The 15,499-nt window shown below is 37.0% G+C and overlaps 1 protein-coding gene across 3 annotated transcripts; it reads left to right on the forward strand.

Annotated features, from left to right (window-relative positions):
* Positions 1–250: 250 nt before the first annotated feature.
* On the forward strand, positions 251–15,491 carry plekhm2 (pleckstrin homology domain containing, family M (with RUN domain) member 2). Of its 3 annotated transcripts, XM_048178461.1 has the most exons (21): positions 251–432; positions 1,310–1,416; positions 1,512–1,621; positions 1,800–1,899; positions 2,005–2,092; positions 2,865–3,039; positions 3,468–3,527; positions 4,533–4,803; positions 5,418–6,182; positions 6,305–6,374; positions 6,509–6,532; positions 8,457–8,547; positions 8,641–8,705; positions 8,782–8,870; positions 8,957–9,089; positions 9,616–9,806; positions 9,898–9,963; positions 11,428–11,587; positions 11,906–12,085; positions 12,319–12,435; positions 13,955–15,491. In XM_048178461.1, the coding sequence occupies exons 1-21, from the start codon at positions 373–375 to the stop codon at positions 14,090–14,092; spliced, it is 3,060 nt and encodes a 1,019-aa protein (XP_048034418.1). In that variant the 5' UTR covers positions 251–372; the 3' UTR covers positions 14,093–15,491. The 3 variants fall into 3 exon arrangements, with proteins under 3 accessions (XP_048034418.1, XP_048034420.1, XP_048034419.1); XM_048178463.1 differs by lacking the exon at positions 3,468–3,527 and having other exon boundaries at positions 252–432; XM_048178462.1 differs by lacking the exon at positions 6,509–6,532 and having other exon boundaries at positions 256–432.
* The last annotated feature ends 8 nt before the right edge of the window (positions 15,492–15,499 follow it).

Consider the following 15,499-nt stretch of genomic DNA (forward strand, 5'->3'; position numbering starts at 1 on the left):
TTACATTTTTATCTGTTTTGTTAATGCAATAAGAGACGTACAAGACAAGAATGTGGGTTTACGTGCTTGACCAATGACGTATAATTTAACCGACAGAAGTTGTAGTCCTTATAGCGACTTGCTAGAAACGTATGTTTTTAAAACAAACTGCTGTTTCAAAATCCAAATTTGAAGTATGACCGCGTGTAATTATGTTTTAGAGTAACATTTGAAAGTCTCTTCGAGTAATGTTTACCACAGACCTTATATTACATAAAACGAAACCGCAAAAACTACACATTAACGTCATCACTAAACAGCTCGTGGCCTGTGAACACAAACCGAGTCGGGAGCGCGCGTCAGCTGACACCCGCCGAAAGAGCAGAGCCAGACATGGATCAACTCAAAGTCAAAGACAGGATCCTCGAAAACATCTCTCTTTCCGTCAAGAAGGTAAGAAACCTCTATACATGCAGCGAGGATATATAACGAGCTTCTCTAGATTATAATTCGAAGGTTAGTTTGAGGTTTTTGATGTTAACGCTATCAAAATAGTTGGGCCTCCCTCCCCCTCCCGTTTTGTTTTGGTGAAGACAAACGCCTTGACATCTTAAGAATAACATCCAGTGTTTCCAAGTCAATGTTTAATGAGGTTAGCCAGGTTAACCAGTCAACTGTCGCTGCATTAAATTGATTATTCTGGTTTATATTGTGTACCTAAAGCGTAGTTAATACCTACTTATCAGTAAAATGACATGAAAGGGATAAATTCATTTTAGGCTTCAGTGAAGTAAACACTTGTGCATTATAGACACATCAAAACGGTGACAGGATGCCCCTGTAAACAAGTCCTGTGATCAAATGGGATCCTATTAATAGGACAAACAGCTTGCTGCTTATTTTATGGGAACATCTCAGGTCATCCTGTCTTTTTGTTCTGTATAAACTTATTGAACCTTTGCTGTTTGCAACTTTCTTTCTTGGTCTTTTGCACCTGCGATTCAATCAGATTAATAGTGGCTTACACACCCTTCCTTCTTTTGACTTAGTCATTCAGATATTAGCTCATCAGGTGCTTGGTATTAGTACTTTCTCATGGATTTTTGATGGACTTACAAACATAAGCTCCACTTCCATCAGTTAATCACAGAATGGTGAATTCTAAAAAAGAAAAGTGCATTTCTCATCTCAGGTTGTTCATCCAGAATGAAAAGGATTGATTGGAATGTCATGGTTGTGTGCACTTCAGAAATTTACCAGACAGAACAATTCATTTTTCATTCATGTTCAAGTGATCATTCTTTAACACTTTGTAACATTTGATCCGCAGTTGCAGAGTTACTTTGCCGCCTGTGAGGATGAGACGCCAGCCATCAGGAATCACGACCGGGTTCTTCAGCGGTTGTGTGAACACCTGGATCATGCTCTGCTTTATGGGTTAGACATAGAGGTCAAAACCTTTGAAAATTCAAACACTTATTAAGTAGACATTTGAAAGCACACCGGTCTTCTCTTTTCTTTATGATTTAAAGGCTGCAGGACATCTCATCAGGTTACTGGGTCCTGGTATTACACTTCACACGGCGAGAGGCCGTCAGACAGATCGACGAACTCCAGCACATAGCTACCAATCTTGGCAGAAGTAAGACCAAAACCTTTACCACCTGACTCTGTGATGTGCTTTATAGTGGTTTTAAAGTACACTACTGTTCAAATGTATAGGGTCAGTATTATTTTTTGCAGATATATTCAGATGTTGAATATTGTGGCACTGTGTGGCCTTGTTTCATGTGGTCAGTTATGACTGCTGTGTTCTGCAGGTCGTGCCTGGCTCTACTTGGCACTCAGTGAAAGTTCTTTAGAAAGCTACCTCCGACTTTTTCAAGAGAATCAAGGACTGCTCCAGAAATACTATTACAAGTGAGTGACTTTGAGATAATGGGTATTATTGTTTTCTGTGGTTTCAGATCATATAAGTGCTTCCTTTAAGCAGTCATCTGATTTTTGTGATTTCCTCCTTTACAGAAATGCTTTGGTTTGCAGTCATGATCATCTCACTCTGTTTCTTACGCTTGTCTCTGGGCTCGAGTTCATCCGCTTTGACCTCGAACTGGTATTACTCTTTATTTATTGGCTGTTCCACTGTATGTCCTAGACCTGAAGTGTCTAATACAGGACATATCATATGTTATACAGTTTAGTGCCAAACAACTGACTGCTCTTTACAAGCTGTTTCAAAATATGATAAAGTGTATCATTTAGGTGCTCTGACAGGTCAGGTTTTTTTGACACCTTTTAATCACTCTCATTCCTTCAATAGTTCATTTTTAAATAGCCCTGCAATATATATATATATATATATATATATATATATATATATATATATATATATATATATATATATATATATATATATATAAAAAAAAAAAAAAATATATATATATATATACACACACAGTAGTCAACATTTGAAGTGGATCAAAAAAAGTTCATAAAAGTTGTCTTAAGAACTAAGTTGTCCTAAGAAGAAGGTTTTAGGACAATTTTGATGAAAGGTTTTGCTCCACTTCAAATGCTGACTACTATATATATATATATATATATATATATAATTTTTTTTTTTATATATAACTATGTATATATTATGTTGTCTCTCAATTTGAAGTGCTAATAATTATATTTGTAAAAATTAGCAAAACTATTTAAAATTGTTTTAGATGGAGTTATGAATGCCATATACACTTTATACATATTTAATGTCAGTTACCCTCTTAATTACCCACTCTTCCATTAATAAATCTTATACCATACAATATCTTTAATGACTGAATGTTTCGATTTCTCCATGGCCTAATAATGCTTTATTTTTTTTTATTTGGTAACAGGATGTGCCATACCTTGATGTTGCTCCTTACATGCCAGAATACTACAAACCTCAGAATCTGTTGGATTTTGAGGAGAGGTTACCAAGCTCTGATAGCCTGTCGTTGCACTCTTTCACTTCCCTCACCTCCACTAACCTTGAGTGGGACGACAGCGCCATTGCCCCATCCAGTGAAGGTGAGCTGCCCGGATTCTTTTTTCTCCCTCTGTGTCTGTTACTATTCCAACTTCTCTATCTTATTTTCACACTATTATTATACTGTCTTTCTATTTTCTTCTTTCTTTTACAAATTGGCATATTTCCCTTGATATAATTCATTATTCTGGACCAAGATGACTTTGTTAAAGTTTATTTATATAAAAGATGAGGACAGTGAGTGTTCAATAATCTGTGAACTTACATGATCATCACACATTAATGCTTTCATTTAATGTAGTGACACATTTCACAGTTCATTATGTCACAATGTCTCATTCAGTTTTTTATTAGTTCCTTATATGCCAAGTTTCACATACACTTTTGTTCTCTTACAGTTTCTGTTTTTCTTTCATTCACTTCATCATCCTTTCCTGCCTATTGATGAGTCTTATTTCTCCTTTTTTAGATTATGATTTTGGTGACATCTTCCCTGTGTTGCAGTCACTGCCGAGTGCAGACTGGGAAGGTGGGACATGGTTATTTCCCCCTCCCCAATCTAACGTTTGCAACCCCACACAATCCATCCATCCAAACCTACTAACCAGCATTGCGCATGTCTGTTTCACTCAGTGCACGTTTGTTTCTTCATGTGCAGAAGCTGTTATAGACAATGTGCTTGTAATGATTTCATAGACGGGTTGCTGGTGCCCATGGTCTATATTAGACTAAACAGAATTCAACCCTTTGCTGATGCAGGGCTTTTTGGGGTGATACTAAAGCATATACAGTGCCTGATGCAGCTGAAACTCGCTGTCTGTTGATGAATTGCGTTTTCTGCTATTGCACCTGCAGCAGTGTGGCGGCTGGTTTGCATGTTTGCTGCTTGGATTTCAACCAACTGCTTCCAAAGCTTTAAATTCAAAGGCAAATATCAGTCATAACTTATTGATTATGAAATGCTGACCATAATAGCCAAATAGCAGTCTTTTAAATGTAGAAGTCTTTGTTTGCATGATATTAAATTAATTAATAGTATGTTCTTTAAAAAAAAAAAGACTATTATACTATTAATATACTATTATTATATTTTGTAGAGTACTTCATTGTATTTAATGCAGATATAACACTTAATGAAGCAGTTTTATATTCCAATTATATTCCATCCTCCTTCTAAAATAAACAGTCAGAATAGTCAGAACCATTGCAAGAGCTCCAGCACACGTGTCTGTCTTCAGTACTGCAATATATGTATATATGTATGAGGCAAAGTAACAGCAAAAAATGTTTATTTACAGGTGATTTAATCATTTGCACCATTTGTGATTATTTTCCCATAATTTTTAGATAAATAAAAGGATGAGATGGAAGTAGCTGGAAAGCTAAGTTTGTTTTTCAAAACAACTTCTGTTTGTTGTATGTCTCTGTGCATTCCTCATGATTCAGTAGCTGTTTATTCTGCCTAACACTCCTAATATGAGTTATTAATACCTGCATGTTTAAGATGGTTTCGCTTCTTGTCGTTTTCTAACAGAGGGAGACTTGACCGATCCAGTCAGCGGGCCCCGTTCCTCAGGATCGGACCCTCAGACTGTTGTCAGTGACTGTGTGGTGATCAGGGCCTCTGCTGGCACCATCAGGACCATGTCTCTGTCTCGAAGCCCTACGTTTCGGCACAATCCCTTCAATGAGGACTCGGACACTAACACTTCCGCTGATGTCACCCCGGTTCACATGGCTAGCCGTCATGCTTCCACAACAGGAGAAGATGCTGAGATCACCAACACTGAGCTGGAAGTCATTAGGTGTGTCTTGAGCATTAGCGCTAATGGTGAAGGAATATAGTAGTGGAAAATCACACATTATTCGTTGAAAGGGTGAAGCGTGTCATTTTGTATTACAATAATGTCTTTTAATTTAATGTAACTATAAGTAAACCATTTTTGGTTAACTTCCCAAAGTCTGTAAACACGTTCTCGAAACATTTTTTTGAGCAGTTTGAGATGTCAGTTTGTGGCTTGACCTCTGATGTGAGCTTGTTTTGTCAAGTAACTCTGTAATATGGTGAAAAATCTGTTAGCATTTCAATTTTTCTTTATGACAGTTGCTCTGCTAGCATGGTTTTTGGTTTAAGAGCCCTCCAAAACAGGTCGCTGGCATAACATAACTAATTTAATATTTTATTTAATCAGAATAAATGGACACTCTTGAATGGGTGTTAATGGAAAATGAATTTTTGCAATAATATTTGCTACTACTAATGCCACAGAAGTGACACGCTTCACCTTTAAACTCAATTTAAATATATGTACTTTATATATGTATTTTACATTGACACTATGCTAAATAGGTTTAACATTAGGTAGAGGAACTGATGATTTCCTTGTTTTGTTTTCATAAATATATCTTTGTGTGACAGAATGGCAAGGCGCAGAAGGCCTGGTAAGAAACGACGAGGAAGAGGGTCAACAGACTCTGTGTCTGTGAGCAGTGAGCAGAATGTCATTTCTCCAGACACGGCCGACACTGAGGAAAGCCTTCAGATAGTGGTTGAGAGAGACATTATAGTAGACAAGCTTAACGTGGACAGTCGGGGTCCTCCTGAGGGGCCAGACGGTCCTGGGACAGAGTCCATGAGGAATGGGAGACAAGAAGGAGAAGATGAAGACCCGGAGGCTGGACTGAGGCTTCCTGAAATGACGGACACTTCCATGGACAGTGTGGGCCAACCCCTCCGTGACGTCATGGACAGGCTGAACGGTTCTCTGGATGGAGACATCTGGCAACCACATGAAGGTGAGGAGGGAGTGGATGGGATATGCACTAGTCACGATGGACCTCCCCATCAGCGGCCCTTTCGAGAGGACTCAGGTGGTGAACCTCCAGACCCAAACGGTAGCTTCCTGCAGGCCCCCCTGCCACCTGCAGACTTCTACTGCTTTACCTCCCAGAGTCCAGACCCTGCTGCCTCGTGTGGTGGGCACAATGACTCTGCAGGGAATGGCGAGCCGCAGGATGTTCCTGTTGGCGATGAAGATGAGGGAGAAGCAGAGGCACCAGCTGCAGGGCAGGATCAGTCCATCCCCATAGAGACGTCAGCTCAGGAGAAACAGAGTAAAGCAGAAGAAGAGCAGGAGGAGGATAAAGCCCGTGCAATACAAAACTCCCATGCTGCAGAGTTTAAGTGAGATTGTAAACTGTGGTTATCTTTTAATCAATGAGATTTTAGGCTTAGAATAGCTCTAATAATGACACAATGTGTGATGTATTATGAGGTTAAGTTATTTTTTTTTGTTTGTTGTACAGGGTGGATAATAATCACTTGCTGCTGCTCATGATTCACGTTTTCAGGGAGAATGAAGAACAGCTCTTTAAGGTAAACAAATGGATACATATGTAATTAGTTTTACTTTGTGTCCATGCTGCAGCTTACTAGTGCAAGATATCTTGGCCACATTTTCCTCATTTTGCCCATTTACTAAAACATTCTATGACATTTGTGACCCCCAGAGTCAGATGGAAAAATCAAACAAGGTATATACACATATATATATATATATATATACACTACCGTTCAAAAGTTTGTATTAGCAGTAGTTTTTTTTAAAGAAGTCTCTTATGCTCAACAAGTCTGCATTTATTTAAACAAACAAACAAACAAACAAACAAACAAACAAAACAGTAATATGAAATATTATTACAATTTTTTGTTTTCTGTTTTAATGTATTTTAAAATATAATTTATTCCTGTGATGATAAAGCTGTATTTTCAGCAGCCATTATTCCAGTCTTCAGTATCACATGATCCTTTAAAGGTGCCCTCGAATGAAAAATTGAATTTATCTTGGCATAGTTAAATAACAAGAGTTCAGTACATGGAAAAGACATACAGTGAGTCTCAAACTCCATTGTTTCCTCCTTCTTATATAAATCTCATTTGTTTAAAAGACCTCCGAAGAACAGGCGAATCTCAACATAACACCGACTGTTACGTAACAGTCGGGGTGTACGCCCCCAATATTTGCATATACCAGCCCATGTTTCCAACATTATGAAAGGCATTAGACAAGGGCAGCCAGTAACGTCTGGATCTGCACAGGTGAATCAACAGACTAGGTAAGCAAGCAAGAACAATAGCAAAAAATGGCAGATGGAGCAATAATAACTGACATGATCCATGATCCATGATATTTTTAGTGATATTTGTAAACTGTCTTTCTAAATGTTTCGTTAGCATGTTGCTAATGTACTGTTAAATGTGGTTAAAGTGACCATCGTTTCTTACTGTATTCACGGAGACAAGAGCCGTCGCTATTTTCATTATTAAACACTTGCAGTCTGTATAATTCATAAACACAACTTCATTCTTTATAAATCTCTCCAACAGTGTAGCGTTAGCCGTTAGCCACGGAGCACAGCCTCAAATTCATTCAGAACCAAATGTAAACAATATAACGGTATACAATACTCACATAATCTGTCACATGCATGACAAACACTGTGTAAAGATCCATTTGAGGGTTATATTAGCTGTGTGAACTTTGTTTATGCACTGTTCAAGGCAAGCACGAGCTCCGTGGACGTGGAGCACGAGAATTAAAGGGCCAGTAGCCCTGAATCGGCTCATTTATAATGATGCCCCAAAATAGGCAGTTAAAAAAATGAATTAAAAAAAAAATCTATGGGGTATTTTGAGCTGAAACTTCACAGACACATTCAGGGGACACCTTAGACTTATATTACATCTTTTTAAAAAAAAAAGTTCTAGGGCACCTTTAATATGATGATTTTTTGCTCAAGAAGCATTTATTATTATTATCAATGTTGAAAATGGATGTGCTACTTAATATTTTGTGGAAACCATTATATATTTTTTTTCAGGATTTTTTTGGTGAATAGAAAGATTAAAACAGCATTTTTTGATTTAAATCTTTTGTAACATTATAAATGTTTTTAATGTCATTTTTCATCAATTTAATGTGACCTCTATGAAAAAAGCAATTAATTAAAAATATTAATATCTTTTAAAAACAAACTTTTGAATAAAAGTGTACATGTACAATGGTTTATTGAAAAAATTGGTTATGACATAAACATACAATCATATTAATCATGCATATCCAAAGTAATACAAGTATGAGCAAATATGCTGCCTAAAACGTCACATTTGTAGTGATATTAAAATGTGTGCACATTTCGAAATAGTTTGTGGTGTTTGTGTGTTTATGTAGTGGGTAATGTATATAATCCTGAAATAAGAGACTCTCTTGAAATTAATGAATGAAATCTGGGAAATAATACCAGTAAACAAGGCCCTACTTCAAATATAATTGACCTACGTGTAATTAAACATGCTATTGTATGCTTCTATTAATGTGTAATATGAATCACACAGACATTAATAAAATGTAAAATGATTCTATCCTATTGATTGTTTGTATTTGTACATTTATTTCAGATGGTGAGAATGAGCACAGGCCACATGGAAGGAGATTTACAGCCCCTGTATCTGCTGTTGACAGACTGCTACATTTACCTCTTGCGTAAAGGTCAGCAAACCTTCAGTGGAAGAGCAGGACATTGCTAGGAACATCTGCAGAAGCTCTTGTTTACATTTGTTGTTGTGTCCTATTGTTTTTCAGGGGCAGCAGAGAAGCCTTATAGTGTTGAGGAGGCAGTGTCTTATAATGAGCTTGACTACATCTCTGTGAGTAAAAAATCTGAAGCCTAAATGATCAGTTTGACATGCTGCAGAGAGATTAGAGCCCTTGTTTGTGCCTTAGGTGGGACTTCACCAGCAGACTATCACTCTGGTATGCACTAACAGAAGACGGCAGTTCCTGCTAGACACAGCCGACTCATCTCTGACTGTGTGAGTTTTTTAAATTGAAGAACATCCCTGTGAGGTTAATTAGTATGTAAGCCTTTGAAGAATATCTCTTCATGTTCTCTCCTCAGCTGGTTCCTGACTGTGCTCAAGGCAGCCTTGGAAAATGGCTGTAGGGAACCTCCCTACCCCTCTGTTCTCACTGACGCCACCATGGAGAAACTTGCTCTTTCTAAGTTTGTATGCCAAGAGACTCACTGTGAGGTAAGTGGAGAAGATCTATCATCCTGAATAATGCATGAGACAGTGGCTCACTTTGATATTCTTAGTTCTTCATGCTGACTCTTCCTATAACAATTAAAGCATTGATAATGATCATACAGTTTAGACCAGTGGTTCTCAACTAGGTGGCCTCAGCAAACTGATGGGGAATGCAGGATGACTTAAAATTATCCAAATGAGTATATTATTATTGTTATTACTATTAATAGAATTTATATTATTAATTTTATTTTTACATTTAAATAATCTAACGTGATTAAAATTCTAAAAAATATTATTATTATTATTATTATTATTATTATTATAACACAATATATTTAGCCTTTTTTAATGCATGAATTATTACATTTCAAAGAGAAAGAAAATAATTTTGCATCTTTTTCCTTTCTGTTCAAATTACCTGTTTTTGAAAGGAAGACATTGCAAAAGTATTTGGCACATCAAATAGTTAACTAAATGCACATGCTAGGACTTGTCATTGATTTTGTGCTAAAATGTGTTTGTGTAGTTGTCGGAGATGAGCATCCGGCTATATTCTCTGGTTCACTGGGAGGACCCCATGGATGTGACAGTGGCTTCACCTACATCTCCATCCAGATCCAGAGAATCCAGCAGTACTAAAGAGGGGCCACTGTTGTACCGGGCCGGGAACTCTTATTTGGGGAAGGAAGTGTGGAAAAGCTGTTACTTGGTTCTCAGGTACAAAAGGGTTTGGCGCTTTAAACTATTTGACAGTGTTTCTGCAAGCTGTTCATGTGTACTGAATCTTAATCTACTGTTCACCTGGCAGCAATGGCATCCTGTATCAGTATGCAGAGAGAACAGATGTTACACCTTTGATGTCTGTTACCATGGGGTAAGCTTTCACTGTTGTTCCAGCTGGGCTGGGCAGATGACTTAGAAATTGTAATCGGTTACTGTTTCCAATTTACATGTGAAAATTTTTTAGTTAGTAACATAGTCCATTAGATTACATATTTAAAGTAAAATAGTCAGACTACTTTTTGATTTCCTTTAGACATCACCTAACTCGTTTATCACATTGATTGGAATAGGATGGTCAAAATACCATACAGAGAAAGAAAATATCGTTATCAACAACATAAAGTGCATTAAATAATACATTAATGAAAAGATATTAAGTAATTAAATAATAAAAACTTAAAATTAAAAATTAAAATAAATAATTTTAAAATAGAAGCAATCAAAATAAAACCCTTATTAAAAAATATTTTTTTAAAAATTGACTTATTAACTTAAAATCTTAGGGGATACATCAAGTAAATAACAAGTGAACAGCTGACAAAAAAGTTGCAGATATTAAATGATGTGAATGTGTACATTTTAATGTGTTTGGAAGATAAAAACCTTCCAAAGACAGTAATACATGGTTAAATGACTCACTGAGTGATAAATAACAATAATAATTAATGTGTTTGTCACAAGCTGATTAGAAATGCAATGTTGAGAAAACAATTCTTAAAGGGTTAGTTTACCCAAAAATGAAAATTTTGTCATTAATTACTCACCCTCATGTCGTTCCACACCCGTAAGACAGACCCGTAAATTAAAATATTTTTGATAAAATCCGATGACTCAGTGAGGCCTCCATTGCCAGCAAGTTAATTTTCTTTTTCAATGCCCAGAAAGGTACTAAAGATTTATTTAAAACAGTTCATGTGAGTACAGTGGTTGACAAAGAGAATACTTTTTGTGTGCCACAAAAACAAAATAACTGCTTCCGATTTCAAAACACTGCTTCATGAAGCTTCAAAGCTTTACGAATCTTTTGTTTCGAATCAGTGGTTCGGAGCATGTATCAAACTGCCAAAGTCACGTGAACCATTGAAATTTTGAAACACTTATGACGTAACGAAGCCTCGTTTACTGAAATCATGTGACTTTGGTGCTCCGTGGCTGGTCTATGCAATTCCACAAAGCTGGAAAACCTTCTAAATGTATTTAAACAGTAGGCTTTTTTTAGAAAAGAAAATGTAAAAGATAAAAAAGAAGTAGTAGGGAGACTCAACGAATTATAAATAAATACTGCCAATGTGAGAATAACATGTAATCAATAAAAAGTAACTGTAGTCTGATTACAAGTATTTTAAAATGTAACAATCTAATTACATTTACTTAATCTGATTACGTAATCCAGATTACATGTAATCAGTTACTCTCAGTACTGTTTTCCAGTTCATAGATTTCACTCTTGGCAATTTATAAATATCAATATGAAGAAATAAATATATCATTATCAGTATAAAACATGGCCACTTAAAAGCATTTATATGTTCGTGTGATTGTGTTTCTGTTGTAGGGGAGGGCACTGTGGAGGCTGCAGGCGTTCAAACAGCACGGAGAAGCCTCATGCATTTCAGGTGATTCTGACAGAACACCCTCCATTAGAGCTCAGCGCAGAAAACGAACTGGAAATGGCCGACTGGATGCAGCTTCTCTGCCAGTCTGTCTCTAAAGGGGTGAGCCAACATCACACACACTAACCTTTTTTTCTATATGCATTTTCCCTGAAGTTCTTAATTTATGCATTCTGGAGACGAGATCTCTTTGCATTTTTTTGGGAAGTGTGACTAAATGCACAGTTTCAGACTTCTTTCCATTCATGCATTTGCATTTGAAATGCTTTCAGATTCGCCTCATGACAATGTGTTGTTGTTCCTCATCAGTTCCAGACATGCATTTGCATTTTAGTTGATGTTTTCTTAGTCCAGCCTGCCAGAATTAACCAGAATTCCCCAGATGTTGACCAGTACATTTTGTATATTTTTGTTTCTCAGATTATTCCACAAGGAGTAGCTCCTGCACCCTGTATTCCATGTTGCCTTGTGCTCACAGACAGGAAGTTGCTCACGTGTCACCAGGATTGCCAGACCAGTTTTTTCCGTTCTCTAGGAGGAGCTGATCTGAACGATGTCACAGCTGTTTGCCTGGAGGACGATAAAGAATACTGTGTCATTGTAAGACTTCATTTAAATTGTAGTGCATAAGATGTCTCTGTGAACAGATGTTTGCTGTTTGTAGTTTTACATCTACAAATAGGGTGTTCCTTAGATCTTTTTTTTGTACTGTTTGAAGAAATGTGTACTTGTGTGTACTAATGTATCACATTAGCTTATGAATGTGAAATCTTTTGTGATTCACAGACCTTTTTTTAACTTGTGCATTCCTCACCCTTTGTGTCTTTTTGTAGGAATTTGCAGAAGACCGCGCTCACTTTCTCCCTCCCTGGGTTTTGTATTTTAGCGGATGTGAGGAGCGAGATCGGCTACTAGCAGAATTGAGCCAAGCTTGGACTGCTGTTTATCAGGTGAAGAAACCACAAACTTTTTTTGTTACAAAAAATTTATTTTTCAAAATATAGCTGCAAGCAGCGATGACGGGCCCAAGCCTCAGCACCACTGCCACCCCGGAGGCTTTGGGGGAGAATGTGCACGACAGGCAATGTGCATTTAATGGGTTAGTTCACCCAAAAATGAAAATTGTCATCATTTTCTCACCCTCAGGCTGTTCCAAACCTGTATACATTTTTTTTATGTTGAACACAAAGGAAGATATTTTAAAGAATGTGGGAAACTGAACAGTTCTGGGGCTCCATTGACTTCCATAGTATTTATTTATTTTTTTTTTTTATGGATGTCAATGGTGCCCCAAAGCAGCCTCGTTACAAACTTTCTTCAAAATATCTTCCTTTTGTGTTCAACAGAACAAAGAAATTTTTAAAGGTTTGGAGCAACTTGAGGGTGAGTAAATGATGACATAATTTTCATTTTTGGGTGAACTATCCCTTTAAACTGGGTGAATATTCTAGGATTATGGCAAGATATGAGGCTCTTCCCGTTTCCTTTTTTGTCATTACTTTAAACCCTCACCATGGCGACACCATTTGAGATATCCAATATCCGTTCACAATTTAGCATCTTCAATGTCTCAGCATCATGTTGAAAAAGTTTAGTATGAATCATATAAACTAGCTAAGAGTTTAAAATTCAGAGCCTGATTTTTCAAAAAAATCCAAATTCAAAACAAAATAGCTGACTAGCTGACTCTGTTGGTCCCCAACCCCCTAATCTTTGTCAAAAGGTGGCGTTACTGAGCCCCTCCACCATGCCCGTTGGTAAGGCTTTGCCCATGTCTACTGGCCAACAACTTTGATGTGGTTGTCGAGTTTCATGCAGTTTGAAGCATACTAAAAGCCTCAAAAACACCCAAGAATATTATTAAAGTTTGACGTGTTGCCATGGCAACAGTATTTAAGATATCAAGAATTATTTCACAGGTGTACATCTGCCCTGTTTTGACATTATACTGATGAAGTTTGAAATCGGGGGGAAAATAAGAGAGTGATTTCAAAGCATTTTTTAAATTGACACACGTCCTGCTGCCAGTTGGTGGCGCTATGATTTTGACTCACAATAGTCACATCCGTGTGATCAGCCTCCTACAACAAACACACAGCTGAAGTTTCATCAAAATCAATGTATGCAGAAGTTATAACACGCTTCCTGTTTCTCGCCATAAATTTGTTGCCTCGCTACGGCCAAACCGTTTGAGATATCAAAAATTCGTCCGCATTTTAGCATTCTTAGAGTCTTGGCTTCATGCTGACCGAGTTTGGTGATGATTGGGTGAATCGTCTAGGAGTAGGTGAAAATCAGCATATTAGAATGATTTCTGAAGTTGTCATGTGACACTGAAGTAATGATGCTGAAATTTCAGCTTGCCATCACAGGAATAAATTACATTTTAAAGTATACACATTTTTATTTTTATTTAATTATTCATTAATTTCATTGATTAACAGCCTGAATTTCTACACGTTTGTCCAGGTGCCTCTACCTCGTAAGCCGGTGTTAGACCTGTCGGTGCAGAAGAGGTGTGGGGAGGCGCTGGAGCTGATGAAGAGCGCCTGGCAGAGGAGTGACAGCCTACACAGAGGTCGATCAGAAAGAGAACCGTGGTGCTGACGACCTTTACATCACTACAGTGAGCCTAGGATTGGATAGGACAACACTGGGAAGTCAGCTCACCAGCAAACCTACTGTTTCGTACAGTAGGTACAAGCAGACTCGGTGAGCTCTCCAGACCAGAGACAATATTGAACAACGTTGGCTCGTATAATATTAAACTACCGGTAATAAGGCCTGATGACCTTGTTTACACTTGCCTTGCACAAATATTTAAGGAGTTAAGATTAAGGCTTTGGCTTTTACAAATGGAAGTCTGCAACAGGAAATCAAAAAGACACTCTGAGATCTATCAGTTCTCTAACATTACATTGTGTTTGGACTATAAAGAGTGTAAATACATAGTCCAAGGTTTTTTTTTTTTTTTTTTAAATACGCCTTTCTTCCTTGTATAAAGTCTATGGACAGATACTGTTCATGCCTGAACTATATAAAGAGGTACAAACTGCTTTGTGAGCTCTTGCGAAAGAGAATTTTAGTTATGTTTACACCATTGATATTATTTGGCTGCTTTAAGATAACCATTTGAAAGTATAACGGTTTGCATGGCGGCTTGGCACTGACACTCAAAATACAGAAAGAAATGGGGGGAATTGGTCTGGATTTAATTTTTAGATATCTAATATCAATCTGCTAACACTGGTGAGGTACCAGCATGTCACCGTTGTTATAATGGACTAATTTGTTAGAATCAGGTGGTATTGAGATACTTTATTAGGGATCATACAATTCTAGTATGTCATTTAAGTTATTAATGCTCATGCAACTAAAGTGGCAATGTTTAGAAGTGAAGGAGTCAATTACAGCAGAATTGCACAAGGTTCAGAATTACACGTTCGTTGGTGTTTCTGTTTGTACTTTTGTTGAAAGAAAAGTTTTTTTTTTTTTTTTTTTCTTCTTTTTTTCTCTTTTATCATGCCGTTAAAAGGATCATACGATCATACATAAGCATTCACAGCACAGCTTTATCAGGTTTGAGAAAAATGCATTAATTTTTTATTTTTGTTCACAATTGAATACAATCAATCAGGCATTTGTTTAAAGTCACACTCTTCAAAAGATGTTGTCAGTGGTTTTTTTTTGTGTTTTTTTGCACTGATCAATCATCCGTTGCTGTGTTTTAGCTTAAATGTTAAAGCCATTCCAGTTCCTTTCTCACTGGTACATTAGATATAATATACCATGTTCAGTGACACACTGTAAAGTTGTTTTAAGAATGTAGAGTGATTTTAAAGAAAGCAAACTTGAGTAAACTTGAGTATGTGGATCTTTGCCAGACTGTGATGAATGGAAACAGAAGCAGAATCTCAGGTATGTTGAAGTTTGTTCCAGTCAACAGTGATTTTAAATAATACATTGCTGGACAATGATGGAATACAGTTGTTCATTAACAATTGAATTGTGGTT

Source organism: Megalobrama amblycephala, linkage group LG24, assembly GCF_018812025.1.
Source record: "Megalobrama amblycephala isolate DHTTF-2021 linkage group LG24, ASM1881202v1, whole genome shotgun sequence".
NCBI classification, from domain to species: Eukaryota; Metazoa; Chordata; class Actinopteri; order Cypriniformes; family Xenocyprididae; genus Megalobrama; species Megalobrama amblycephala.